Source organism: Kogia breviceps, chromosome 18 (assembly GCF_026419965.1).
Source record: "Kogia breviceps isolate mKogBre1 chromosome 18, mKogBre1 haplotype 1, whole genome shotgun sequence".
In the NCBI taxonomy this organism is placed as follows: Eukaryota; Metazoa; Chordata; class Mammalia; order Artiodactyla; family Physeteridae; genus Kogia; species Kogia breviceps.
In genome coordinates, this window is record NC_081327.1 from 2,127,801 (window position 1) to 2,154,334 (window position 26,534).

The 26,534-nt window shown below is 42.6% G+C and overlaps 2 protein-coding genes across 9 annotated transcripts in view; one reads left to right on the top strand and one right to left on the bottom strand.

Moving 5' to 3' along the window:
• Window positions 1–26,534, top strand: part of LOC131744802 (endothelial zinc finger protein induced by tumor necrosis factor alpha-like) — a 181,363-nt gene that overhangs the window by 39,669 nt on the left and 115,160 nt on the right. Inside the window, exon 6 of one of the 5 annotated variants that reach the window (XM_067020052.1) lies at window positions 1,340–2,317. The exons of 3 other annotated variants lie outside the window; for them this stretch is intronic. The gene's annotated coding sequence lies outside the window, so the exon portion shown is untranslated. Of the gene's footprint in view, window positions 1–1,339; window positions 2,318–2,897; window positions 3,268–26,534 lie in introns of those variants that run through there. One more of the 5 variants, XM_067020047.1, reaches the window with a different exon arrangement.
• On the bottom strand, window positions 9,026–24,629 carry ZNF471 (zinc finger protein 471). Of its 4 annotated transcripts, none has more exons than XM_067020023.1 (5): window positions 24,600–24,629; window positions 22,561–22,652; window positions 18,361–18,487; window positions 15,965–16,060; window positions 9,026–13,048 (listed from the first exon to the last, which is right to left on the bottom strand). In XM_067020023.1, the coding sequence occupies exons 2-5, from the start codon at window positions 22,591–22,593 to the stop codon at window positions 11,028–11,030; spliced, it is 2,277 nt and encodes a 758-aa protein (XP_066876124.1). In that variant the 5' UTR covers window positions 22,594–22,652; window positions 24,600–24,629; the 3' UTR covers window positions 9,026–11,027. The 4 variants fall into 4 exon arrangements, with proteins under 4 accessions (XP_066876124.1, XP_058900606.1, XP_058900607.2 ...); XM_059044623.2 differs by lacking the exon at window positions 24,600–24,629 and adding an exon at window positions 23,299–23,762; XM_059044624.2 differs by lacking the exons at window positions 22,561–22,652; window positions 24,600–24,629 and adding an exon at window positions 18,174–18,247 and having other exon boundaries at window positions 9,032–13,048; window positions 18,361–18,436.

Here is a 26,534-nt window from a genome sequence, read left to right on the forward strand (position 1 = left end):
GAGCCTACTTTGGCCACTGCCTCTGCTAGATGCATGTGCTCTTTGAGCAGATCTCTGAGCCCACTCCCAACCTCACCCCCAGAGTCTTCGAATCCTGATACCTGAGTAATCCAGGCTCTCCTGGTGCTGACCTCAGAAACTCGGGCGTCGAACACTTAACGTGCCCCAAAGGGAATTTTGGATTTTCTCCACACACACAAAAACGTGACCCTACTTAACGCACTGCAGGACACTCAGCTGGTCAGGTTCATAGCCCAAAAGTCGTCCTCGATTCCTCCCTTCCTCTCACTCTTCCCATTCCGACCATCCGTGAGGGTTCTCGGCTCCACCTCCAAAGTATTCCCTGAATCTGTCCACTGCTTTCCACACGCACTGCCACCACCAAATGCCATTGTTTTTCACCTGGTGTACAACAACCTCCTAACTGATCCTCTGTACCTATAGCCCCTTCTGTATCATTCCTTACATAATAGTCTCAGCGATGCCTTGAAAATCTAAATCAGATTATATCACACTTTTCTTCTACCCTTCCATCGCTTCCCAACACACCTACAATAACATTCAAAGATGTTACTGTGGGGGACTTCCCTTGTGGTCCAGTGGTTAAGATTCCACGCTTCCACTGCAGGGGCAATGGGTTCAATCCCTGGTTGGGGAACTAAGATCCCACATGCCATGCGGCATGGCCAAAAAAAAAAAAAAAATGATGTTACTGTGGCTTTGAAGACCCTGGATGCCTCTCTGATGCTTTCCCCCATCACTGTTTCCTTTGCCTGACCACTCTGGCCACACTGGCCTCCTTGTTGTCCCCCTGGACCTTTGCACATGCTGTTCTCCCTGCCACAGATTCTTGCATAACTGGCTCCTTTCCACCTTTCAGGATTTAGCTCAAAATGCCACCTCTTCAAAAAGACCACCTCCCATCTAAAGTGGCCTCACCATTACTAGCACATAGTTCTACGTCATGTACCTCATAGAACTAGCACAGACTATATTTTATTTTATATTTTGGGGTTTATTTGTCCGTTGTCTGTTTGCATCATTAGCAGGTAAACTTCATCAAGTCATATATCTTGATTGTCCTAGTCATCCAAGACAGCATCTGCCACGTAGCAGCTGTTTCATAAGTCCTTGATGAATGAATGAATGAATGAATGAATTGTCAGCTACTCATGGAGCCCCAAAGAGATTTCAACAGCACTCAACCTCTGGTAGAACGGTGGTCATCTGTGCTGGCCCAAGGTTTGAGAGCTGTGTTGCCAGTCCCCAAGATGACCCCCAAGTTTGGTGATTCACTAGGAGAACTCACTGAACTCATCATGGCTGTGGTTTATTCCAGTGAAAGGATACAAAGCACAATCAGCAAAGGGACAAGGCTCATGGAAATAATACATCTTTACCCTTTACGACAGCCTCACGATAATCAGAGTCTACTTCTCCATGCCCTGGCGTTGTCTCCTCACTGCCTTCTTCTCTTTCGGGAAGAAATCTTCACCCAAGAAGTCATTCAGCAGCCTTCCCCAGCTCCCCAGGGCCTTGAGGGACCTCCTCAAACTTGAGTCTATTTTAAGAACAACCTTTAATTATCTGAACTACCAGGACTACTTGTGGAATTTTCCACATGTTGAGAACCTGGTGCTCAGTAATAGTGATAACGTAATGACATTTCTTGAGCAGTCAGTATATGTGAAGCATGGGTATTATTCACTTGATGTTCACCATAGCCTGTGAGGTAGGAAGGTCATTGTCCCCATTTTACAGATAAGGAAATGGAGACCGAGTTAATTCACTTCCTAAAGTTGCACGGCTGGTTTGTGGTAGATCTGGGTCAGGAGGCCGAGCTCTCAACCCCCTGAAGGCTCCCCAACCTGGTCTCCTGCTCTAAATGACTGGTTATTATAGGAAGTAGTGAGGGGTCGGGAACTCCATGGTGGTCCAATGGTTAGGACTTGGCTCTCTCACTGCCACGGGTTTGATCCCTGGTCTGGGAACTAAAATGCTGTAAGCCACTCGGTGCGGCAAACAAACAAACAAACAAGGAAGTAGTGAGGGGTGAATTAAGAGTCTCACCCTAAAATCTGTCTCTCCCCTCTTCACACTGACCTATCCTTGGAATGTCTGGAAACCCACCTCCTAAACGCTAAACAAGGGAAGTTTCCCCTCCCAATTATGTGACATAGATGGATACTTGTAAGAAAACCAATTATGTGATATAGATGGATACTCGTAAGATAACCAACCTCAGTTCTTTCATAGTCTTGTCATGTATCCTCTCGACAAATCATGTAATTCCTTTACGCCTAGTTCCCTTCTCTGGAAAAAAAAAAAAAAAACACGAGGCTAATAATACCTACCACTTGGAGCTGCTGGAATTAATAAGATAATTTACATATGATGCATTTGCTCATCCTATCTGTTGGATAAATTAGTTATTTGGGCTGTTTATCTGAGTAACCAGGATTATTCAGTTGTCTCTCCATTGGGAAAACAAAGTTAAATCCTTACCTCACGTCATTCAAAAAAATTTCAGAAGGTTCAAGCAACTAAACATCTAAAACAAGACTGTAAAGTGTGAGATCTTACAGGAAAGTGTGTTTATGAGAGTAAGGTGAGGAAAAGCATTTAAAAATTGATTTCTTGGACTTTATCAAAATCCAAGACTTCAGGCACTGTGTAAGCAAAGTGAAGAGAAAAGGGACAGGCCAGGAGAAAATATCTGCCACAGACAGAGTAACAGGCAAAGGGTCAATATCCAGAATAAAGAATTCCTGTAAGTCGATAAGTAAAAGATAGAAAAAGAAACAAATAGAATAATGCAGGGAGGGTACAAATGGGCAATTCACAGAAGGGAAGATAAATCTGGCCAACAGACATGCACATTTCCTCCGTCTCCCTAGGAAATGAAATAAGACTCTAAAGGGAGACTCTTTCCCCCCCATCTATGGCTTTGTCAAAAGTTTAAAATTTGGGGGCTTCCTTGGTGGCACAGTGGTTAAGCATCCGCCTGCCAATGCAGAGGACACGGGTTTGAGCCTTGGTCCGGGAAGATCCCACATGCTGTGGAGCAGCTAAGCCTGTGCACCACAACTACTGAGCCTGCGCTCTACAGCCCGCGAGCCACAACTACTGAGCCCACATGCCTAGAGCCCGTACTCCGCAACAAGAGAAGCCACGACAATGAGGAGCCCGTGCACCGCAACGAAGAGGAGCCCCCGCTCGCCACAACTAGAGAAAGCCTGTGCGCGGCAACAAAGACCCAACACAGCCAAAAAAAAAAAGTTTAAAATTTTGATGTAGCCTCCAGGAGAGGCGGTGGTCATTGCATTGTAAAGGTAAATAAACAATAATAATAGCAGGTAATATCTATTAAGCAGTGTATATGCGTTACTTACTTTTTACCTTCAAAGCAATACTGGCCGCTCTGTTTAATCCTCTCTGCTCAGTCGTCTTTCTCCTCCAGGAGACTGTGACCTTGCTCAACTGATCTTCAGATTCTCAATGCTCAGCACAGGCCTGGCACAAAGTTCCGGCTGACAAATGGTTTGAAAAAAGTCATTTCCATTCGAGCACTTTATGGGTGGCAAATATTCACGGGGTCTCCGGGGGTGGGGGTGATGTGTCAGCTCAGCTTTGGAGTATGGGCAGGATGTCTAGAAGCCCACACAGAAGGGCAAGGACGAGCCAGGAAGAGGAAAAAACCTTTTTGTTCCTTCATTCATTAGGTACTCACTCTGTATGAAAGCTCACAACGACTCTAGGAGGAACTTGCTGTTATCATAACCACCCTCGTTTTATTTTATTTTATTTTATTTAAAATAAATTTATGTATTTATTTATTTAATTTTGGCTGCGTTGGGTCTTTGTTGCCGTGCACGGGCTTCTCATTGCGGTGGCTTTTCTTGTTGCAGAGCACGGGCTGTAGGTGCGCGGGCTTCAGTAGTTGTGGCACACGGGCTCAGTAGTTGTGGTGCACAGCCTTAGTTGCTCCGCAGCATGTGGGATTTTCCTGGCCCAGGGCTCGAACCCGTGTACACTTTAAAATGGTTAAGATGGTAAAATTTCTTGTTATGTGTATTTTACTTTTTTTTTTTTTTTTTGGCCGTATGGCATGTGGGATGTTAGTTCACTGACCAAAGATTGAACCCGTGCCCCCTGAAGTGCAAGTGCAGCGTCTTAACTACTGAGCTGGCAGGGAATTCCCTACTCATTTTTTAAAAAGATTTTTTGACGTGGCCCACTTTTAAAGTCTCTATTGAATTTATTACAATATTGCTCTGTTTTATGTTTGGATTTTTTCGCCCCAAGCCATGTGGGATCTTAGCTCCCCGACCAGGGATCAAACCCACAACCCCTGCATTGGAAGGCAAAGTCTTAACCACTGGACCACCAGGGAAGTCCCTACTCACTCAACTTTTAAAAAAAGAAATTTAGAAGGGTGCTGAAGAGGGGGAATTTTCTCCCTGGGATTCAGTGTTCTGTAGTCCTGGGTGTGTTAAACCTGCCTCCTGGGCTGACCTGATAATGGGCGACTGCAGGGACTGTGGTGGTGGAGGGTTAGAGACCCAGAAAGGAAGCTGGCTTCTGCCCTGCATGGGGTGCCTTGGAAGAGTCTTAACCAGCGAAAGTCTTGTGGAGGATGAAGCTGGGGGGGGGGGGTAGACTGGGGATTGGGGTTAGGGGACAGGATCGGGGTGGGGGGTCAGGTGTGGAGTGGACCACAGGGGGTAGAAGCAGAGAAGGGACAGAGGAGGTGGACTCAGGGATTGATCAATTGGATGTGAGGGTGAGGAAGGGGTCAAGTTGCCAATGAAGCCTGCAGAGACTGATGGGGAAGATGGTGGAGCAGGAGTCCCACGGGACAGGGCTTGCTGGGGGGAGCGGACAATGGTGGTGATGGGGGTGTATGATGTAGGGTATTGTCAACCATGCTAAAATGTTGGCTTTCACTCTGAGTTGGGTGGCTACTGTAGGGCAGAGAAGGTTCCAGCTTATGTTTCACAGGCCCCTCTTGCTGCTGAGTTCCACGCCAAGGAGGTTGGGTGTATTTTTTTTTTAAATTTTAAACAAGGGTTTTTATTTTTATTTATTTGGCCACGCAGCATGTGGGATCTTAGTTCCCCAACCAGGGATGGAACCCTCACCCCCTGCAGTGGAAGCGCAGAGTCTTAACCACTGGACTGCCAGGGAAGTCCCTGGGTGTATCTTGTAGGCAGTGAGGAGCCTCTGGGGATTTGGGGATCTACAGAAATCATTCTGTTGGCCTCTGTGGAAGGAAGGGAGATTGAATGAGGCAGAGGGAGAGGCAGAGGAGTAGGAACCAGTCAGGAACCTCCAGCTGCTTGGAAGTGATCCAGGTAAGACATGCACTGATGTCGCATGTATTATGGGACTGACATGATTCTAAGTGGTTCTTGTTATTTTATTTTACCTTTTTATAAAAGAATTTTTTATTGGAGTAGAGTTGATTTACAATGTTGTGTTAGTTTCAGGTGTACAGCAGAGTGAATCAGTTATACATGTACATATTTTCATTCTTTTTTAGATTCTTTTCCCATATGTTATTACAGAATATTGAGTTCCCTGTGCTAGACAGTAGGTCTTTATTAGTTATCTATTTTGTATACAGTATAGTGTGTATGTTAATCCCCAACTCCTAATTTATCCCTCCCCTCCCTTTTCCCCTTTGGTAACCGTAAGTTTGTTTTCTACATCTGTGACTCTATTTCTGTTTTGCAAATAAGTTTATTTGCACCATTTCTTAAGATTCCACATAAAAGCGATATCGTATGATATTTATCTTTCTCTGTCTGACTTACTTCACTTAGTATGATCATCTCCAGGTCTATCCATGTTGCTGCAAATGGCATTATTTCATTCTTTTTTATGGCTGAGTAATATTCCATTGTGTATATGTACCACAGCTTCTTTATCCATTCCTCTGTCGATGGACATTTAGGTTGCTTGCATGTCTTGGGTGGTTCTTGTTATTAACTCAACACTCACTAGCTCTCATTATTAATTCATGAGCCCTGTGAAGTAGTTAGTATGGTTTCCCTCCCTTTAAGATGAAGCTGGGTGGGGGAGGTGCCCAGAGACCTCTGTGACATCATTCATTCATTCACTCATTCACTCCATCATGGTTCATTCAACCAGCATTGATGGAGCACAGGCTGGGGCCCGGCAGGGGTGGGCAGTGGGTCCTGACCCAGCTGAGCTTTCTGCATGGACTCAGCCTCCTTCCTGTAGGTGGACCCCTTCCAAAAAAAAAAAAAAAAATAGAGAAGATCAGGCCATATGGGACCAGAGAAATCTCTAGGTCCATCCATGTTGCTGCAAATAGCATTATTTCATTTCTTTTTTATGGCTGAGTAATATTGCATTGTATATAGTACCATGCCTTCTTTCCTCTGTTGATGGACATTTAGGTTGCTTCCATGTCTTGGCTATTGTGAATAGTGCTGCTATGAACATTGGGGTGCATGTATCCTTTTGAATTATAATTTTTTTCTGGATATGTGCTCAGGAGTGGGTTGCTGGATCATATGGTAACTCTTTTTAGTTTTTTGAGGAACCTCCATACTGTTCTCCTTAATGGCTGCACCAGTTTACATTCCCACCAACAGTGTAGAGGGTTCCTTTCTCTCCACACCCTCTCCAGCATTTGTTATTTGTAAACTTTAAAATGATGGCCCCTGAATTGACTTCTTGAACCTGGCAAGCTGCTGCTATCTGGAGCTCAGCTTTCCTGGGCTCCTTCATTTATAGGAGGTCAGAAGCAGCCCCCACCCCCGTAAGCCCAGCATCTTAAGAATGGCCATAGGGCTTCCCTGGTGGTGCAGTGGTTAAGAATCCACCTGCCAATGCAGGGGACATGGGTTCGAGCCCTGGTCCTGGAAGGTACCACATGCCACGGAGCAACTAAGCCTGTGCACCACAACTGCTGAGCCTGCGCTATACAGCCCGCGAGCCACAACTACTGAAGCCCGTGTGCCTAGAGCCTGTGCTCCGCAACAAGAGAAGCCACTGCAATGAGGAGCCAGTGCACCACAACAAAGAGTAGGCCCCGCTCACCACAACTAGAGTAAGCCCACGCACAGCAACGAAGACCCAACACAGCCAAAAATAAATAAATAAAATAAAATTTTAAAAAATACTTAAAAAAAAAAAAAAAAAAGGAATGGCCATATGATGCTTTCCCCATGGCACGGATTCAAGGAAAGGCATTTGGCCCTGTCTCACGGAGCCTAATGATAGAGTAAGAGAGAAACAGTAATAGAAAGCAAATTCAGCATCCCCAAGTTTTTCCAGGTCCTTCCTGTGTATCAGGCGATCATTTCTGGTCGTTCAATGTCATTTAGTCATCAGTTAGGACTTAATAGATTGCATTTGTCTACCCAGAAAACTATTGGAAAAGCAATAAGCTGCACAAATTAGCACATTGAATATGTAATTCCTCATGTGTATACCTATAAATAAATTCAACCCAGCTCAAAATTTTATTCCAACTTCTGAGGCCAAGCACTATTAAAACCCATTCCTGAGGCCATTTTCTAGATTCTGATATGAATGTTGATAAATACTTCGGGGAGTCCTTCATCAATTTTCTAATCTCTTTTCTTATATCAACCTCTAGACCACTTCAGAATCAGACCTTTCTTTCTGTCTTTTCTTTCTTCCCTTCCTTCCTCCCCCCCTTCTTCCTTTCTTGTTTTTAAATCAGTGAAGCCATAATATTGGTAAGCTAAAAGGGAAGTTGGTTAACCTTCATCCATGGCTATCTCAGGCAAATGTGAATTAGTTGGTATGTTTTTTGTTTTAAGGTTTCTTAGCAGTTTAGAGTTTCAAAATGTCAAAATTCTCCCACAAGTCCTCATTCCAATAACCAGGATACCAGCTCTTCCTAATTAATATCAAACATTCTACTTAAGAGACCTGCCAAAATTGTGAATTAACCTGGCACTGTAGCTCATTCTTTGATATTTAGCAAGCACAGCCTGATAGCTACAAGCAAGTCTTTCAACTATGTTACAAAAATGGCTTGTGTTCTAACTCCATGCCTTAAAGCAAAAATTTTAAGAAATAAGCCTTTTCTTCTTGTTTTATACTATTCAGTTCCACTATGAACAAGCATCATACATATTTCTTGGACTGGCACTTCTTGTCCTCTTTGAATTCGTCCAAAGCAAAAGCCATCTAGACTGCAGCTGATTAGCTGTTTTACAGTTGCTATGAAGGCATATTACTTCCATGGCACAAAATATGATTAGGAGCCTTACACTGCTTTGCTCAATTTCATCCAATACCCATACTTTAATAATAATTCCACATTTTCTAAGGATCTTTTGCCTAAACCCACTCAAGGCTTACCAATTTCTATACTGGTAGGTTTCCTTGTTTGACAGCAAAATAACTTAATCTAATTTTAAAATGAAAACAAGGGACTTCCCTGGTGGCACGGTGCTTAAGAATCCGCCTGCCAATGCAGGGGACATGGGTTTGATCCATGCACCACAACTACGGAGCCCATGCACCGCCACTACTGAAGCCCTTGTGCCTAGAGCCTTTGCTCTGCAACAAGAGAAGCCACCACAACGAGAAGCCCGCGCACCGCAACAAAGAGTAGCCCCCGCTCGCCGCAACTAGAGAAAGTCCATGCACAGAAACAAAGACCCAACATAGCCAAAATTAAATTAAATTAATTAATTAAAATGAAAACAAAATGCTGGTGGGAAACAACCTAGAAAGAACATGAAATAGGTCAGCTCTAGCAAGCAGAGCAGCAGGAACTCAGGAGCCATCTTAAAATTGTGGCCAAAGGATGACTCATATTCAGCTTCCTCCTGAGTCCCAAGGAGAGAGTATATGATTGGATTAAAGTGAACTGTGTACAGGTGGCAATGCAAACAAAACCTCAGCAAATGACATCAGAACTGCCCAACCAACACAGCTGGGGGAAGGAGTCTGTATTTGTGTATGCATGGTTTCTATTTGTATTGTAGACAAAAACAACACATTTCATAATTTTAACTTTAAAAAGTTTATGTGTTTATAACTATGCCATCATATTACATAGTTATGAAAATTACATTATCAACAAACTACAAAGCATTGTTTTGTGAGCCTAGAGATCCACCTCATTCTTTCCAGTGACTGCTTAATAATCTACTGAACTGATTTCCCACAATTAAGTAACCAATTTACTACTGCTGGACATTTAAACCATTCCAAGTTTTTTACAATTCTGTAATGAATGTGCTTATGCATCTATATTTCTGCACCTGTGCTTTTGAAGAAGATAAATTCCTAGATGTAGAATTGCAGCAGTGATTAATTACATTTTAAATACTGACAGGTCACACCATATTGCCTTCTAAAATGGCTTTCCACCTATTTGCCTTCCCAATGTAATATGAAAATATGGTTTCTCACATCTGCAACACTACTGGATATTATCCATAAAATGTGTGCTGGTTAGTGTTGGTGGTGAGGACTCTTAAAATTTCCATTTATCTGATCATTAGTGCAATTAAGATCCTCCTTTGACTGTTTTAATTTCTTCATTTAAGAGTTGCTGTTATACTGTGTATCTCATTTATCAGACTTTGTCAGACTGTGTATCTTACCTTATCCTTGCTGCTTTCCAACAGCCCTTTTTAAAGGGCTATATGCTTCGTAATATATGGTTAAAATATATCTCAGTCTGTCATATGCCTTTTCACTTTTATTACAGTGTCTTATACCATGGAAAAGTTTAAATTTTTTACATGGTCCTATCACTCTGTCTGTCTTCATGACTTCTGGACTCTGTGTCCTGCTTACCAAAGCCTTCCTGAACTCAAAGGGATAGAAATATTCTACATTCTCTTCTAGAATCTTAATATTGTTTCCTGTTACATCTTTAATCATATTGAATGAACTTCTCTGTAAGGGGTGAAATGTGGATCTGACCTTATTTCCAGTTGGATAATTGTCAAGCACCATTTAAGTAATCCATCTCTCGCACTGACACATCAAAAATAATTACTTTTGCAATAAACTAAATTCATGGGTATACGATCTTTTTCAAAAATTTCCTTGTGATGCTTTCCTATTTACCATTCTACATGATTTTCAGAACAAAACTGTCAATGTAAAGATATCCTATAGGGATTGTGACCAGAATTGACTGTACAAACATGTTTACAATATTGAAACTTCCATCTAGAAACACAGATCTCCATTTATTCAGAACCTCTATTCTCCTTAACAGAGGTTAATAATTTCCTTCCTATATATAAAACCATGAGTAAATTCATCTATAATTTTTTTTTCTTCTGGGTTTGATATTAGGGTTGAATTAGCCTCATGAAAGTATTCCAAATACTGCAAAATAATCCATTTCAATTATTTTTTCTACACTCTAGAACAGCTTAATTATGATTCCTTGAAGGTTTAGAATTAATCTGTTAACCCAGGTGTCTTAGAAGAGGGCTACACTATTCAAGTTCTCTGTTTCTTCCATTTTAAATATGAGGAATTTTTACTTTCTGCCTTGAATAAATATAGTCTTACATTCTTCCCAGTAAATTCTAGTTCTTTTGTTCCAGTCTTATCCAGAGTTCTAGACATTTCCTAAAACATATTCTACGTATCAGATCACACTGAATTTCCTCACCAACAAAGGAACACAGCCTTATTTTGTGGTGATCTCAAGCTTTAAACATACTACTCATGCTAATCCTTATCATCCACATTGTTTCAGTTCTAAAATTGTTATGATCTCCAAGTACATATACTGCCTTCCAGAGTTCACTGTTTAAAAATAACTTTCAAGCAGACTCTGAAGGATACTGAGCTAACATTATGGAGCACTTAGTCTGGGTCAAGCACTGTGCTGAGCACTTTGCATGCATCACGTAGTTCAAAATTTCATAGCAAGGGTTTTAAGGGAGTCATAAAATTACATTTACATTTTGAAAAGACCACTGTGGCAGTAATGTGAAGAATGAACTTGAAGGGGACAAAAGAGGATGCAAGAAGACCAGTTATTAGACAATTGGAATAGTCCAGGTGAAAGGACAGTGTTTTGGACTAGGGCAATGAGAATGGAAAGACATGGATGAATTCCAAAAATACTCGGCAGGCATATCAACAGGACTTGGTGACACAGAGGGTGAGGAAGAGCTGGGGGCCTGAGATAACTCTACAGCATGAATTTTCTGATGATGAGCAAGGTGTACACTTTGTCTGAAGACCTTTTTGCATTCCTTACATTCGTAAGATCTCTCTCCAGTGTGGATTCTTCTATGTAGATTAAGGTGTCCAATCTGGCTGAAGGTTTTCCTACATTCCTTACACCAATACGGTTTTTCTCCAGAGTGAATTCTCTGATGAATGGTAAGGGATTGCCAATGGCTAAAGGCTTTACCGCACATGCTACATTCATAAGGTTTCTCCCCCGTATGACATCTTTGATGACAAATGAGCGACGATTTTGTTCTGTATGCCTTCTCACACTCAACACATTTGTAGGGCCTTTGGCCAGTGTGAAGTCTCCAATGCTGAGAGCGGGATGAGCTATCACTAAAGGCCTTCCCACATTCAGTACATTTATAGGGTTTCTCTCCCGTGTGAACTCTCTGATGTTGAATAAGGCGGGTAGTCTGGCTGAAGGCTTTCCCACATTCAGTACATCCATAAGGTTTCTCTCCAGTATGAATTTTATGATGCTGTGCAAGGTGTGCTCTCTGGTTGAAAGCTTTGCCACATTCCTTACATTCATAAGGTTTTTCTCCAGTATGAATTCTCTGATGAGTAGCCAGCTGTGAACTGATGCTAAAAGCTTTTCCACATTCTTTACATTCATAGGGTTTTTCGCCAGTATGAATCCTCAGGTGACTAGCAAGGTGTATGCTCTGCCTAAAGGCTTTCCCACATTCCCTGCATTCATAAGGCTTCTCTCCAGAATGCACTCTTTGGTGCTGAGTGAGTGAGGCATGATGGCTAAAGGCTTTCCCACAGCTATCACATTCGTACGGTTTCTCTCCTGTGTGAATTCTCTGATGGACAGTCAGGGATGAGCCATAGCTGAAGGTTTTTCCACACACATTACATCTGTAGGGTTTCTCTCCAGTATGAATTCTCCTATGCTGAATAAGTCCTATGTGATCACTGAAGGCTTTCCCACAGTCGATGCAGTCAAAGGGTTTCTCCCCAGTGTGATAATACCTCCAGTGACGGATAAGGGATGTGTTCTGCCTAAAGGCTTTCCCACATTCAATGCATACATAGGGTCTTTTGCCAGTGTGACATCTCTGATGTCGTGCAAAGGATGAGCCATCACTGAAGGCCTTTCCACATTCCATACATTTATAGGGCTTTTCTCCAGTATGAATTCTCTGATGCTGAGCAAGGTGTGCAGGCTGGCTGAAGGCTTTTCTACACTCCTTACATTTATATGGTTTTTCTCCAGTATGAATTCTTTGATGTTGAATAAGGTGAATATTTTGGCTGAAGGCTTTCCTACATTCCTTACATTCGAACAGTTTCTCTCCAGTATGTATTCTGTGGTGCTGGGCAAGGTGTTGACTCTGGTTGAAGGCTTTCCCACATTCCTTACACTCATACGGTTTCTCTCCAGTATGAATTCTCTGATGAACAGTAAGGGATGAGCTCTGGGTGAAGGTCTTCTCACATTCATTACATTTAAAAAGTTTCTTTCCTGCATAGACTTTCTTGTGTTTTATTACCATGGAATTTTTGGAAAAGCTTTTTTTATCTGACTTGTGATTATAAATATTCTCTTCTATATTGTCTAGTGGGACAAATTTCCCAGATTTGTTATATTTGTGGTCTATTTCCACTGTAAGGGTTTCTTTATGAGTGATTGTTTCTTGCCTGATAAATGTCTCTTGGCTTAACGACTGCCTCTCAATAAGATCTTCATATTTCCAATCTTCTCCAAAAGTGGGACACTCAAGTCCATAGCTTATAATTCTCTCCATTAATACATCATCACACACAAACTGCTTCAGAGGTAATTCTTGTGTCTCATATACAGATTTCCAATCTGAAAGATTCAAAAAAGCAAATATTTCCTTTATCATGGGCTATAACAAAGGAAACATTTAACACGGAAAAGGTGAAATGAAAATAATGAATCCCACAAAATGTATGATACACAGGCGTGTCAACTGAACAAATACGCAAGCAGACCCTATAGAATGAGACCTCATAGAGGAATATGGAAAAGGTGATTTAGAAAATTAAATATAGGATACCAAAGTCCTGAAGTAGTAATGCAATGGTAATAATATGTTATGCCTATATTAACATAACAGACTATAAATGAAACTCTTCCTCTATTCTTTCCCACTTCTGGGAGATTTGCATATATAGCTAGGCTAACTTTGTTTAAAAACCAATATCATCACATAACTACTGCCACTCAAAAATCTCTGTAGATTCCCAGAAATCACAAATACCTTGTGCTTTGTGACTTCCCTTGGGATTTAGGTAAAATCCTAGAGTCATCTCTTCATAATCAGAAAATAGTGTCCCTATGAACCATTTCCATGTGTCTTAGTACAGTAAACTCTCTTCATTTCTCATAGATCCCTGAACTTCAGGCTGCATATTAAGGGATTTTTCCATTCACCTTCTCACTTTCACCAGGAAAAGTGGAAAGAAGGAAAAGTGTCACATCTTAATAGGGTTTTGCCATGTGTCTTTTTGTAGAAACTAGTCTTACAGTGATATGTGGGTTGGTATCACTATTATTAATCACGTTCTTATTTCCTGCCACATAAGTACCTGTCTTTCCTTGTGAGCTAGAATATAAGCTTTGGGGAAGGACTAGATGAGCCTTATGCACTACTACTAAGTCACTTAACATGCATCACAGAAACTCAGGCATATATAAGAAATTCTCGATAAATCTATACTGAAGAAATTTGTATTGAAGAGGTGACACTAAGAGAAGACTTTAGGGGAGAGGTGATATCAAGAAAGGGCAAAGGAGAAAGTGGGAGAAAGTGCTTTCCTTTTCCATCTTGTCCATAGCAAATTATGGACTAATCCAATGCTCACTAAATAGTTTTCTATTACATGTCAACCATTAGGAACACTAGAGTAATTAGACGGTTGTTCCTGAGAAGTACAGATAGTTATTAGGAAGACAAGGCCAACAAAGGAAGTAATCTGAGAAGAAGAAAATATGGAATATCAAATGTGAACCCATGTGGTAAAAAAGTAAAATTGGTATAAAAGTTCAGAGATGGGAGGGATCAAATCTACCAGAGAAGTTAAGCAAGACTCTGAGGTGTTAACAGGCTTCCTACTCCAGGTCATCTGTGGTATCAGGAACACCCAAGCTTCAAGAATTCTAGAACTGAGGCCATAAGAGTTCAGTGAACTAATCACCTACAGTTTTTCTTACATAGATGGGCTGAGGGGAGCAATACTAGAAAGAGAAAAACAGAAACCTGATGGCATCATCTACACCTCCCTCAAATTCTTTCTTATCTATGAAGGCTGCCTTCATCTCCAGCCTCCCATTGAGAGTCGTGGTTGTCCCTTATCTTTTTGGCTTTTCTCAGGACAGATGCTGAGATATCTTAGTCACTGAATTATACTTACAACTGTACTGTGACTCAATGTCCCAGCAGATTTACAGGCTTCTTTATTCCCTTTCCCTCATCCTCCATCTATTCTTCACATGGCCAATTATTACCTCTTATCAGGAAAGTTCCTCTTTCTCTTTTCCTATTTAAGGCAGATGGTAGCTTCCTACATAACCAAAGTATAAACTGTGTCTAAGCACAGCTTATTTCCCTCCTAATATTTGGGTATTTGGAGGATCCTGGAAGTCTAGGGTCCAATTCATCTCCAAATGTAAAGATCAAATACTGTTATAGAAGTGAAAGGAGAATTTCATAAAGACATAATGATCACGTGTGATCCCAATATTTCCTTGTGTTTGTGAACTTTCAGTTCATTTGGGGAGGCAGAAAATAAGCATGTACACCAGAAAAAAGTTAATTATAGGCTCTCCTAAGTGTTACAAAGAAAATAAACAGTGGCTTAGTAGAGAGTAATTGGGTTGGAAAAGGGAAAAGTTCAGTATACAATGTGGTTAGGGATGGCCTCCAGTGAGATGATTTTTGGGCTCTGGCCTGATAGCCAAGCATTGACAGAGTGGACAGAGGAGTCTTCTAGGCAGAGAGAATAGGGAATTCAAAAGCCTGAGTCAGTAAAGAGCTTGGTGAGTTCAGAAAAGGTGACCAGTGGGCTATAGCAGTGCTTTTCAACTGTATGTCAGGCATTCATTGATAATGACATTTGTAAGACACATGGCACTGCTTATGATCCAGAGGCAACCAGACTTGGAACTCAGACTGCTGCTAGCCCCATGTGGTCTTCCAAGGCTTAGAGACTCAGGATCTTGGCATACCTGTAACAAACTTGGAACATACCTGTATACCTTGCATAGTTCAGAAAACTCTGGGCTAAAGTATAGTGAAAAAACTAAAAAGTGATAGAAGATAGGGCTGGAGAAGTTGGAAGGAGCTGGTTACATAGGGGCTGGTAGGGTTTGGATTTTTCCTATTTGCAACAGGAAAGCAAAAAAAGATTTAAGCAGCAGGGTATGTTATGATTTTAGATAGCATCTAATTTTAGAGTTAAGCAAAGATGTAAGAAGGAGAGAAGCTTATATAAGTCTGTATGGCAAAAGAAAAGAGGATGGGAAGGAGATGGATAAAAATTTTTGCAAAATGAGTTATTAGAAGAGAGTCAAGTAGAAGAGAAAATATTTGGGGAGCCCATGCTAAGTGGTCAAGTTTCAGTTTTCTCCCAGGCTTCAGTCAAGGCATGACTCAAGGCTTGAGAAGTTTCTAAGAGCATAAGAAAGCAGGAAGTATCACCTTGGAAAATGGCTGAGCCATTACCTAGAAAGAATTCCCCTATCTGGTTCTTCCACACTCACCTGGGAATGGGGTTCTTCTCATCTCACTCTTCATCTCCCAAGGCTCTTTTCCTTGCTCCAATAAGGAGATGACATATGGCTTAGAGATACAAAGTCCTGCGTACAAAAGTCGATATGAAAATTGGCCATGTTTTGGGCATTTCAGCTGGTTCCTTAATTCTGATGGAATGACATTACAGGAATGAATAGATCAAGGGTGACAGACTATATAAAGCTTTTGGCATAGTTTAGTGGGACTGCCAACAGTCAATTCTATAAAAGTTAAAACTTTTTTTTTTTTTGTGGTACACGGGCCTCTCACTGTTGTGGCCTCTCCCGTTGCGGAGCATAGGCTCCGGACATGCAGGCTCAGCAGCCATGGCTTACAGGCCCAGCCGCCCCGCGACATGTGGGATCTTCCCGGACCGGGGCACGAACCCATGTCCCCTGCATCGGCAGGCAGATTCTCAACCACTGCACCACCAGGGAAGCCCAGTTAAACCATTTTCTAAGGGGCCAGGGCAGAAATTCAGCCCAGAATTTTCAGAGGATCATCAGACAGCAGTAAGTGAGGTAATACAAAGGACCCCTAGAGGACAGGGGGGTCGACCCCTGGTCAGGGAACTAAGATCCCACATGCTGTGGGGCAACTAAGCCTGCTCACCACAACTACTGAGCTCGTGCACCTCAACTAGAGAGGCTGCATGCCCATGCGCTCTGGAACCCACACGCCACAACTACAGAGCCCACACACCCTGGAGCCTGTGTGCCACAACTAGAGAGAGGAAACCCGCACGCCACTAGAGCGAAGCTCATGCGCCACAATGAAGAGCCCATACGCCTCAATGAAGATCCCACATGCCACAAGTAAGACCTGATGCAGCCAAAAATAAATAAAATAAACAAATAATAAATCTTTTTGCTTAAAAAAAGGGGGCCCCTAGAGACAGTTTGGAGTTTGAGTCAGGTTAACTGATTAAAAAAAAAAACCAATATTCTTCAGAAGAATATAACAGAATCCAGAGTTTCTACAATGCATTATTTACAGTGTCCAGGATAAAATCCAAAATTACTACATAAAAGGAAGAAAAAATGAATCAGACTCAGAAAAAAAGACAATTAGTGGAGACCTAACCTGTGATAACACAGGACTGATAACACAGAATCAGTAGACTAGGATTTTAAAACAGTTAAAATATCTATATTCAAGAATGTAAAGGAAAATATGCTTGTAATTTCTCAGCAGCGAAATAGAAATTCTGCAAAAGAACCAAGTAAAAAGTCTAGAATTGAAAAATACAGTATCTGAAATACATAACTTATCTAGATGGGCTTAACAAGACATTGAAGAAGACATGGAAGGAATCAGTGAACTTGAAGACACAACAACAGAAATTATCTAATAAATCAATAGAAAAAATTAGTTGAAGAAATAATGGCCAAAAATTTCTCAAATTTGGTGAAAGACATATTTAGTTTCAAGAAGTTCAGTGAACCACAAGCAGGTTAAAAGGGGCCTCTAAGCTGAAGCCCGCGCACCTAGAGCCCATGCTCTGCAACAAGAGAAGCTGCCGGAGAGAGAAGACCAGGCACCGCAACGAAGAGTAGCCCCTGCTTGCCGCAGCTAGATAAAGCCCAAGCACAGCAACAAAGATCCAATGCTGCCAAAGATAAACAAACAAATAAATAAATAAATGTTTTTAAAAAGGGGGCCTCTAGGAACTTTGCTGGTGGTCCAGTGGTTAAGACTCCACCCTTGCAATGCAGCGGGTGTGGGTTCAATCCCCGCTTGGGGAACTAGGATCCCTCATGCCATGCAGCACAGCCAAAAAAATAGTAATATAATAAAAACTAAAGATAAAACACCCTCCTAGGGGAAAATGAGGAAAAAAAGGGGGGAGGGGGCCTCTAGACAACAGAAAGCTAATCCAGCCAATGGTGGGCCCCAGGGCTGAGAAGGGTCCATTGTAGTTTCCCTAAGAACATCTGAAGCAATTTTCATAGTTTGTGCCTCGCTAGTTCATTTATTGCAAGTTAATAAAAACATACAGATTTTAAAGCAATATTCTGAATTTTTAACAATCCAGCTATACTCTTTGTGAACTTTGTTACGGTGGTAACAATACCATAGGACAGAGGAAACAAGGCAGCACAGGAGACCAGTAAGAGTCACATCACATCCTGTTCCCAACTGACTAAAGGGCACACTCATGAAATATCTGATACACACCAAATTCACTTATTAAATCTGAAATTTTCATCAGTTCCTGAATATCGTCTTTATTTCCCAGATTCAATTCTGACCTACACACAGTAAAAAAAAAAAAAAAAAGAAAAAGCTTTAATAATTTAAAAAAAAAAAAGTAAAGAGTCCCTAAGGGTAATTCTGAACTATGAGAGGGGAAAAAAATCCTCACCCACTGATACCAGGCTCTGATAGTTCTCCAACATCATACTCCTGTATAAACTCCTCTGAGCAGTGTTCAGCCATTCCCATTCCTCCTGGGAAAAGTCTATTGCTACATCCTTGAATGTCACCAAGTCCTGAAATGACACAAAGACATTCTTGATCAACCAATGCTCATGTCCACACATGACTTCGAGTTGAAGTGTTAAGCTGTCCCTGCTTTATGTGAGAAATAGCCCTTAGAGAAAAAAAAACCTTAAACATATAATATTAAACGCTAACCTAAAACAGTACTTATTGAACTAAAATGCTAACCTAAAATGCTAAACTGCATTGTATATGATGGTGCTAATCCATTTCTCAGCATGGGGAAATATGGACAGGTGGCCACAGGGCAATATACAAGGGCTTCAAGTAAGGACGTATACCTGTGGTTGAACCTTCAAAAACAGCAAAAAAAGAATATCTAAGTTGATATTTTATAAATGGTACTCTATGGGTTCCTAGTGTTTCAGGGGAAAGAGGCACTGAACTGACATGGCTGTGGTTTGTTTCTTACATAATAAAAAATATATTTAGAATGCAATTTTTTTGTGCTGTACCATTAAGCATTAATTAGCATGCCAGGCCATACCACAGTGACCTGGATAGTAATATGAGAAATCACCCAGCATAAGACTACAACACATCCAACTTGTGTGCTGAATTTGAGTATAACAAACCAACATATACTTAGACAATATCAAAATGAAATAATTTTTAGTTCCATAAAGACTTAATGTCCAGTTACCATCACCATCAGGTTGGAGCAAATTTTTTTCTTTTTTTAAAAAATTGAGGTATAGTTATAAGTTTCAGGTGTATAACATAGTGATTGACAATTTTTTTTTTTTTTTTTTTTTTTTTTTTTTTGCGGTATGCGGGCCTCTCACTGTTGTGGCCTCTCCCGTTGCGGAGCACAGGCTCCGGACGCGCAGGCCTAGCGGCCATGGCTCACGGGCTTAGTTGCTCCGCGGCATGTGGGATCTTCCCGGACCAGGGCACGAACCCGTGTCTCCTGCATCGGCAGGCGGATTCTCAACCACTGCGCCACCAGGGAAGCCCCTTGATTGACAATTTTTAAAGGTTTACTCCATTTGTAGTTATTATAAAATACTGGCTATATTTCCCTGTGTTGTACAATATATCCTTGTGGCTTATTTATTTTATACATAGTAGTTTGTATCTCTTAATTCCACACCCCTATCTTGCCCCTCCTCCCAGTAACCACTAGTTTGTTCTCTACGTCTGTAAGGATTGTGACAAATTTTTTTAAGTATCACAGGCATTTTCATCTTCACATTTATTTCCACTGAAAATAAAAATCTTTGTAATGCTCAGTGTTGTCATTTGCAGCAACATGGATGGAACTAGAGGGTATTATGCTAAGTGAAATAAGTCAGACAAAGAAAGACAAATACTGTATGATCTCACTTATATGTGGAATCTAAAAAACAAAACAGAAACAGACTTTGTGTAGATACAGAGAGCAAACTGGTAGTTGCCAGAGAAGAGGGGAGTACAGTATGGAAAAGTGGAACAAAAAAGAGTAACCTTACATTGCAGAAACCTGACAAATACTACCTCAACCAGGTAATCAAGGTATAGTAATAAGTCATGTTGATAGTATGAACACTTGATATATGATGAAAATGGAACTCTGTGATCTTCCTTCTAAAAACACATTACTCCAGTCTAACCAGGAGAAAAACATCAGGTTTGAGAGATGTTCTGCAAAATACCAGAGAACCTCTCAAAACTGACAAGGTCATCAAAAAGAAGGAAGGTATGAGAAACTGTCACAGACAAGGAGACCAAACTACCTAGAAGATAGAACTACTAAATGGTTAGGATTCCAGGCTTTCACTGCATGGCCTGGGTTCAATCGCTGGTCGAGGAACTGAGATACTGCAAGCCACACAGCGCTGCCAAAAATAAAGTAAACCCTATCAAAAGGAAGACATCAAAGCTTTAAATTATCTCTAAGATTTTTAAATATACAAAGTCCAGCACTTAACTCAAAATAATGAGGCACATAAGACAAAATCAAGAGGAAAAAAATCAGAAAATAAAAACTCACAGAGGGACTTCCCTGGTGGCACAGTGGTTAAGAGTCTGCCTGCCAATTCAGGGGACACGGGTTCGAGCCCTGGTCTGGGAAGATCCCACACGCCGTGAAGCAACTAAGCCCGTGCGCCACAACTACTGAGCCTGCGCTTTAGAGCCCGTGAGCCACAACTACTGAAGCCCGCGCACCTAGAGCCCGTGCTCCGCAACAAGAGAAGCCACCGCAATGAGAAGCCTGAGCACCGCAAAGAAGAGCAGCCCCCGCTCGCAGCAACTAGAGAAAGCCCGCGCACAGCAACAAAGACCCAACGCAGCCAAAAATAAATTAATTAATTAAATTTTAAAAAAACAAATAAAATTGAATGTAGTCTAGCAACAGAATCAAATATATACAGGAATTTAGTGTGAGATAAAGGTGGCATTCCAAATCAATGTGAAAGAGATGAATTATTCAATAAATGGGTCAACTGGACAGGCAACTGGGAAAAAACATGAACCTCTGCCTCACTTTTCATGATAGGTTAAACATTTAATGAAACAATTTAATGTAAAAGTTTAATTTGAGCCTTACCTTTGTAGAAAAATCATAAAAATCAAGTCTAAACTTATCAGAATCTTAACTGTGAAGGGTAAAACAAATCTTTTAGAAGAAAAAGAGGAGAATATCTATATGTCCTAGGAGTAGATAAAGATCTCCTACACAGGATACACAAAGCACTAGCTATAATGGGAAAAAAAGTGTCTATGTATGCATAGGAACAGAATATCCCTGAATGAAATAACAGAAGCTGAGAATAGTTATTGTCTCCCACCCCCACCCCCCGCCCGGGGATCTTAGTTCCCCGACCAGGGATGGAACCCGGGCCCCTGCAGTGAAATCACTGAGTCCTAACCACTGGACCGCCAGGGAATTCACAGTTACTGTCTCTTAAGAGAAGAACTGGGAGGCAAGAGAGAGGTTTTACATCTTGAATTTTGTACTATGTACATATATCACCAGTTAAAATTTTTTTTCTTTTTTTTTTTTTTTTGCGTTATGCGGGCCTCTCACTATTGTGGCCTCTCCCTTTGCGAAGCACAGGCTCCTGACGCGTAGGCTCAGCGGCCACGGCTCACGGGCCCAGCCGCTCCGCGGCATGTGGGATCCTCCCAGACCGGGGCACGAACCCGTGTCCTCTGCATCGGCAGGCGGACTCTCAACCACTGCGCCACCAGGGAAGACCTAAATTTTTTTTTAATTTGCAAAAATTAAATAGGATAGGATTTTTTAGGTGAACAAATGAGGCTGGGAATTCGTACATAAAAAATAAAGGAAAATGTTTAAGAATATAAGGATATAATCAGAAATTTGGACAAAATTCAGCTAGAGGGATGATTCCTGATGCATTCTAAGGACAGGAGAGGGCTATCTGATGCACATTTAATTTGGAACCCAACTCACTAATACTGAGACACCTTTATTCCATATAACAGAAACCAAATCTTTTCACAAGTGTCAACAGTGAATTTAAAATGAAGTGGGGGGCTTCCCTGGTGGTGCAATGGTTAAGAATCCGCCTGCCAATGCAGGGGACACGGGTTTGAGCCCTGGTCCGGGAAGATCCCACATGCCGCGGAGCAACTAAGCCCGTGTGCCACAACTACTGAGCCTGCGCTCTAAAGCCCGCAAGCCACAACTACTAAACCCACGTGCCACAACCACTGAAGCCTGCACACCTAGAGCCCATGCTCTGCAACAAGAGAAGCCACCGCAATGAGAAGCCCACGCACTGCACCAAAGAGTAGCCCCTGCTCGCCTCAACTAGAGAAAGCCTGAACGCAGCAACGAAGACCCAACGCAGCCAAAACTAAATTAATTTAAAAAATAAAATTTAAAAATTAAATAAATAAAATGAAGTGGGAAGAAGAGGGGGCTCTGTGCCTCATCACACTCAGCTTTATTTACCCATTAGGCAGTCTGAGTTAAGGACAGTGCTCTCTGGGAGAAGTGGGAACCGGGCCCTTAGATAAGACTGTTAATCAGGGAATTTTCAAAACGAAAGCAGCTTTACAAACTCCTAAACAGTAAGACTGCCTTTCAAGAAGGAGAAATGAAATAACTAACCTGAGGTATGGCTTTCACTAGTTCAGCTGTCATTTTCGCCTTCTTTTCCTGGCTTTTCTCTTGGAGAACAGCACTGTCCTGGAAGGGTAAGGCTGGAGGGAGGAAAAGGAGAGTGAAAAGATGAGGCCTTTGCACTCCCAGAATCACCAGCCTAAAAACTCTTATCTTCTCCTTCTCCCTTCCAGCCTTCTTTGCTTCCACTGCCCACGTTAACTGGGAGATTATGGGCAACCGATGGCAGTTGAGGGGTATAACTTATAACTCTGTTTCTCTTATGCTCAAGGTCCTAAATTTAATCTTTTTTCTAAAAGTTGCTTTCCCAATCTTTGGTCTTATTATGAAGAAAAATAATGAGATGTACTAGGTCTACTCTGCATAGATGATCTTCTCTCACTTTATTTTAAAAGTGACCCCATGAAATAGCTGTTTCCTCTATTTTCTATTTTGTAGGTGAAGGTGGACTCTTTGCCTTCCTGCGTCCCTGCTTCATGCTTTGATACAGTCTTCAGTTTGAAAATCTGACTCCTAAATGCCACCAGAGGCCAAGGTTATCCACCTTCTCCTGCCAAACCCCCAGGGGCTTTGCTTTCCTCTCACTCTGGGACACTGGATCCTTTTAGCACCCAATTCGGCCACCTTCACTCTCATCTCTGTCTTCAGCCCCTCGGTTTCCCCTCCTTTTTGTCACCCAGAACCGAGGGTGTCTCCTGCTTCGGTCAGGAGCTCCAGTCACCCCACCTCTTGCTTCTCACTGGAACTCTTGGACTGGGAGCAGGGAATTCTAGTCCAGGATCCTTCTCCTGGCAACACACAATTCCATAAAGCAACACACACAAAGAAGCCAAAGCTGTCAAGCTTCCAAGCAGTCTCCCCACACACACCACAGCCACACAGGGCCAGTTACAACCGTACAGGCTAACACACAGACGCTGACACAAGACCTCACATACCTCCTGATCACACAGAGGACACAATCACAAGCCCCCAACGGAAGGCACATCATATGCAGTCACATATATGACAGTGTCAGAGAGGCCATGGGTACAAACACACATGACGATACACAAACATCACACACATACCCCCAATGTTATTCTCTCTCACACACCCATGGCTCACTGCCCCGCATCTCTGTCTCACTCACACCCACACTCTCCGCAACCTCACAGAAGCTATATTTGCAAGCCTCGTGGTGACAATCCGTGGTTCACAGTCTCTCTCCTACTCACTTTGGTGTCACACACATCACTAGTTTTCCTCTCTCTCTCTCTCTCACACACATTCTTAATGGTCTCTGTTTCAGAGACACATGGATTTCTCACACACATAGATACACAAACACTGCAACTGCTACCTCTCTCACACACACACAGTACACACTGGGGTCTCCCTCACACTCGGACACACACGGACTGTCATACAACGTCACACGCCGGACACACATACTCCAGGCTCACACGCTCACACCAACATGCTCTCGGTCTCTCTCACACACACACCCGCCCCCACGATCTCTCCCTCTCAGCCTCTCCCGGGGCCCCACACACTTGCTGACCTCTCACACTCGGGCACACCCGTTTCCCTCACACACACCAACATGCTCTCGGTATCTCCCACCCACAGTCAGGTCTCTCACACACAGACACACCCGCCCTCACGATCTCTCCCTCTCAGTCTCTCCCGGGGCCCCACACCTGCTGACCTCTTACACACAGGCACACCCGTCTCTCTCACACTCACGCCAACACACCCCGCTCGCACTCTCTCTGGACTTTTCACAGTCCAGTCTTGTCTCTTACACACGCGCCGCTCCAGCCGCCCCACAGCCCCGAACCCGGTTCGGGCCGCGGCCTCAGCGCACCCGCGCGGGCCTGTGGGAAATGTAGTCGGTCCGTGAGCGACGGCGCAGCGGCGCCCAGCTTCACGGCCGGGTCCGAGCCGCCTGCCTCGCCTGCCCTGCCCCGCTCTGCCCTCGGGCTTGGACACCCGACCACCCAAAACAACCCACAGGCCTCCCCCCGGAAGCCAGCCGCACTCACCCGAAGAACTTAGGAGCCGACGCCCGCGAACCGAGTGCGCAGGCGCCGAATCTCCCGGGTGGGCGGAATAAGGGGAAGGGTTAGACTCGAGGGGCGTGGGAGTGGCGTGGTTTAACGGAGAGGGGCGTTTTCTTAGCCTGTTGAGAATGGGAGGCGGAACCTTAGCGTCAGAGCGGGAATTCCTGCGCAGGTATGTGACTAAGCTCGAGGGACTTGGCCCAGGGTTTCAGCGGAGAGACTACTATCGGGGATCGCGGCCCAGGGTTTCAGGGGCGTGGCGTGGCTGGGTGCGAGTGTGCGCAGGCCCGTAGAATGTGCACTCGCCCCGCCCGCGCCTGGAGACCAGAAGCGTCCCTAGTTACGGGGCCTAAGCGAGGGGCGGCGGAGCCCCTGGTGAGCTCCTGCGTGTACCTGTGATTTGACGCTGTCTGTGTCCGTGTGACCGCCGTGTCGCTCCGAGTGCGGCCCTCTGAGCCTGTCTGTGGGAACGTGATTTTCTTTCTGTGCTAAGTTTTATGGCAGCAAGATCAGCGAGGGAACCCCGAATGGGCTCTATCACCTCTGTGATAACAGCAAATTAGTACACTTCTCACCTGCAAAATGGGAATGTCGTTATTATCACTGTTCAGAAGCAGTGAATGAGACGCACGTCTTTGGACCAGATCACTGGGATTGAACCCCATTCTGCCCCTGACCAGAGTGTAAATGGTCCGTGGTATGGGAGACTAAGAAAACTGTAAATTTGTAGCTGCCTTGGAAGTTAAAGTAAATAAGGAAAAGCCATTCAGGGGGCTATAGCAGAGGAAAAGACCCCCACAAAATCCCCCGACCTCTCAGATCTTACTTTCAAGTGAATGGAAAAAGACCACCAAAGAATGAGTAAAATAAATAGTACATCGAATGTTGAAAAGGCTGTGGAGAAAACAGGGAAGAGGAATAGACAGTAGAGGAAATTAGAATATTTATTGTCAAAAAATGAGTAGTCAGGGTACTGCAACCGTTAACCATCTTTCAAACTTTCATCCTGAACTTCAACATCGGCTCATTTGGGGAAGGGGGCGGCGGGAGATTCTTCACGTTGAATCTACTGTTATATTCTACCGTTTCGTATTCACTTTGTTTCTGGTAACACTTCTATGTAGTCTTTCGGTTTGCATTTTCTCATTTTTCTATTTGAACTCAGAGACGCCTTAAGTATTACCCTCCACCAATTCTTCCGTGGATATCCAAAATATTCTAAGACCATTTACAGAATAAATAGTCTTATTTTCCTGCTGATTTGAAATGTTCAATTCTGTTGTATACTAAATCTCTATACGTGAATCCAATCCATCTATTTCTGGACTCGGTATCTGTTTCATCCCTCACAACCCTCTCTCCTCTACGGAACAACTATCACACTGTTTTAATAGTGGGAACTTTATACTTCTGTGTTTGATAGTGGGTACCACATTTCCTACGTAAGCGTTCACCATTTGCAAAGTTGTGGTATTTATTCTCGTGGATTCCTCCTTTGTGTGGATTTTAAAATTGTCTTGGAAAATCTCCTAATAAATACTATTGGTACGTGGATTGGGATTTTAGTGAATTTATAGATTAATTGGTGGGGGAACAGACATCTTTGAAATTAAGAATTTTTCCTTTCAGGAATATAACATTCCATTTACCATGTTGTTTTCATTCTCCTTTATTAATATTTTACAGGTATATATTTCATTCCAGTCTAGTATTTTTTTCATACTAAATCTATTCCTAAGGGTTATATTGGCTTCATCACCATTGGGAAGGTTTTTTTTTTTTTTTTTCTTCTGATTACATTTTTAACTGGTTGCTTGGGTAAGATTGCTTCTTCCTCTGTTCTAGATCAGACCGGATTTTTAATCTGCTTGTCAGTTCCATTATTTTGTTGGTTGAATCTCTTGAATGTCTAAGCTG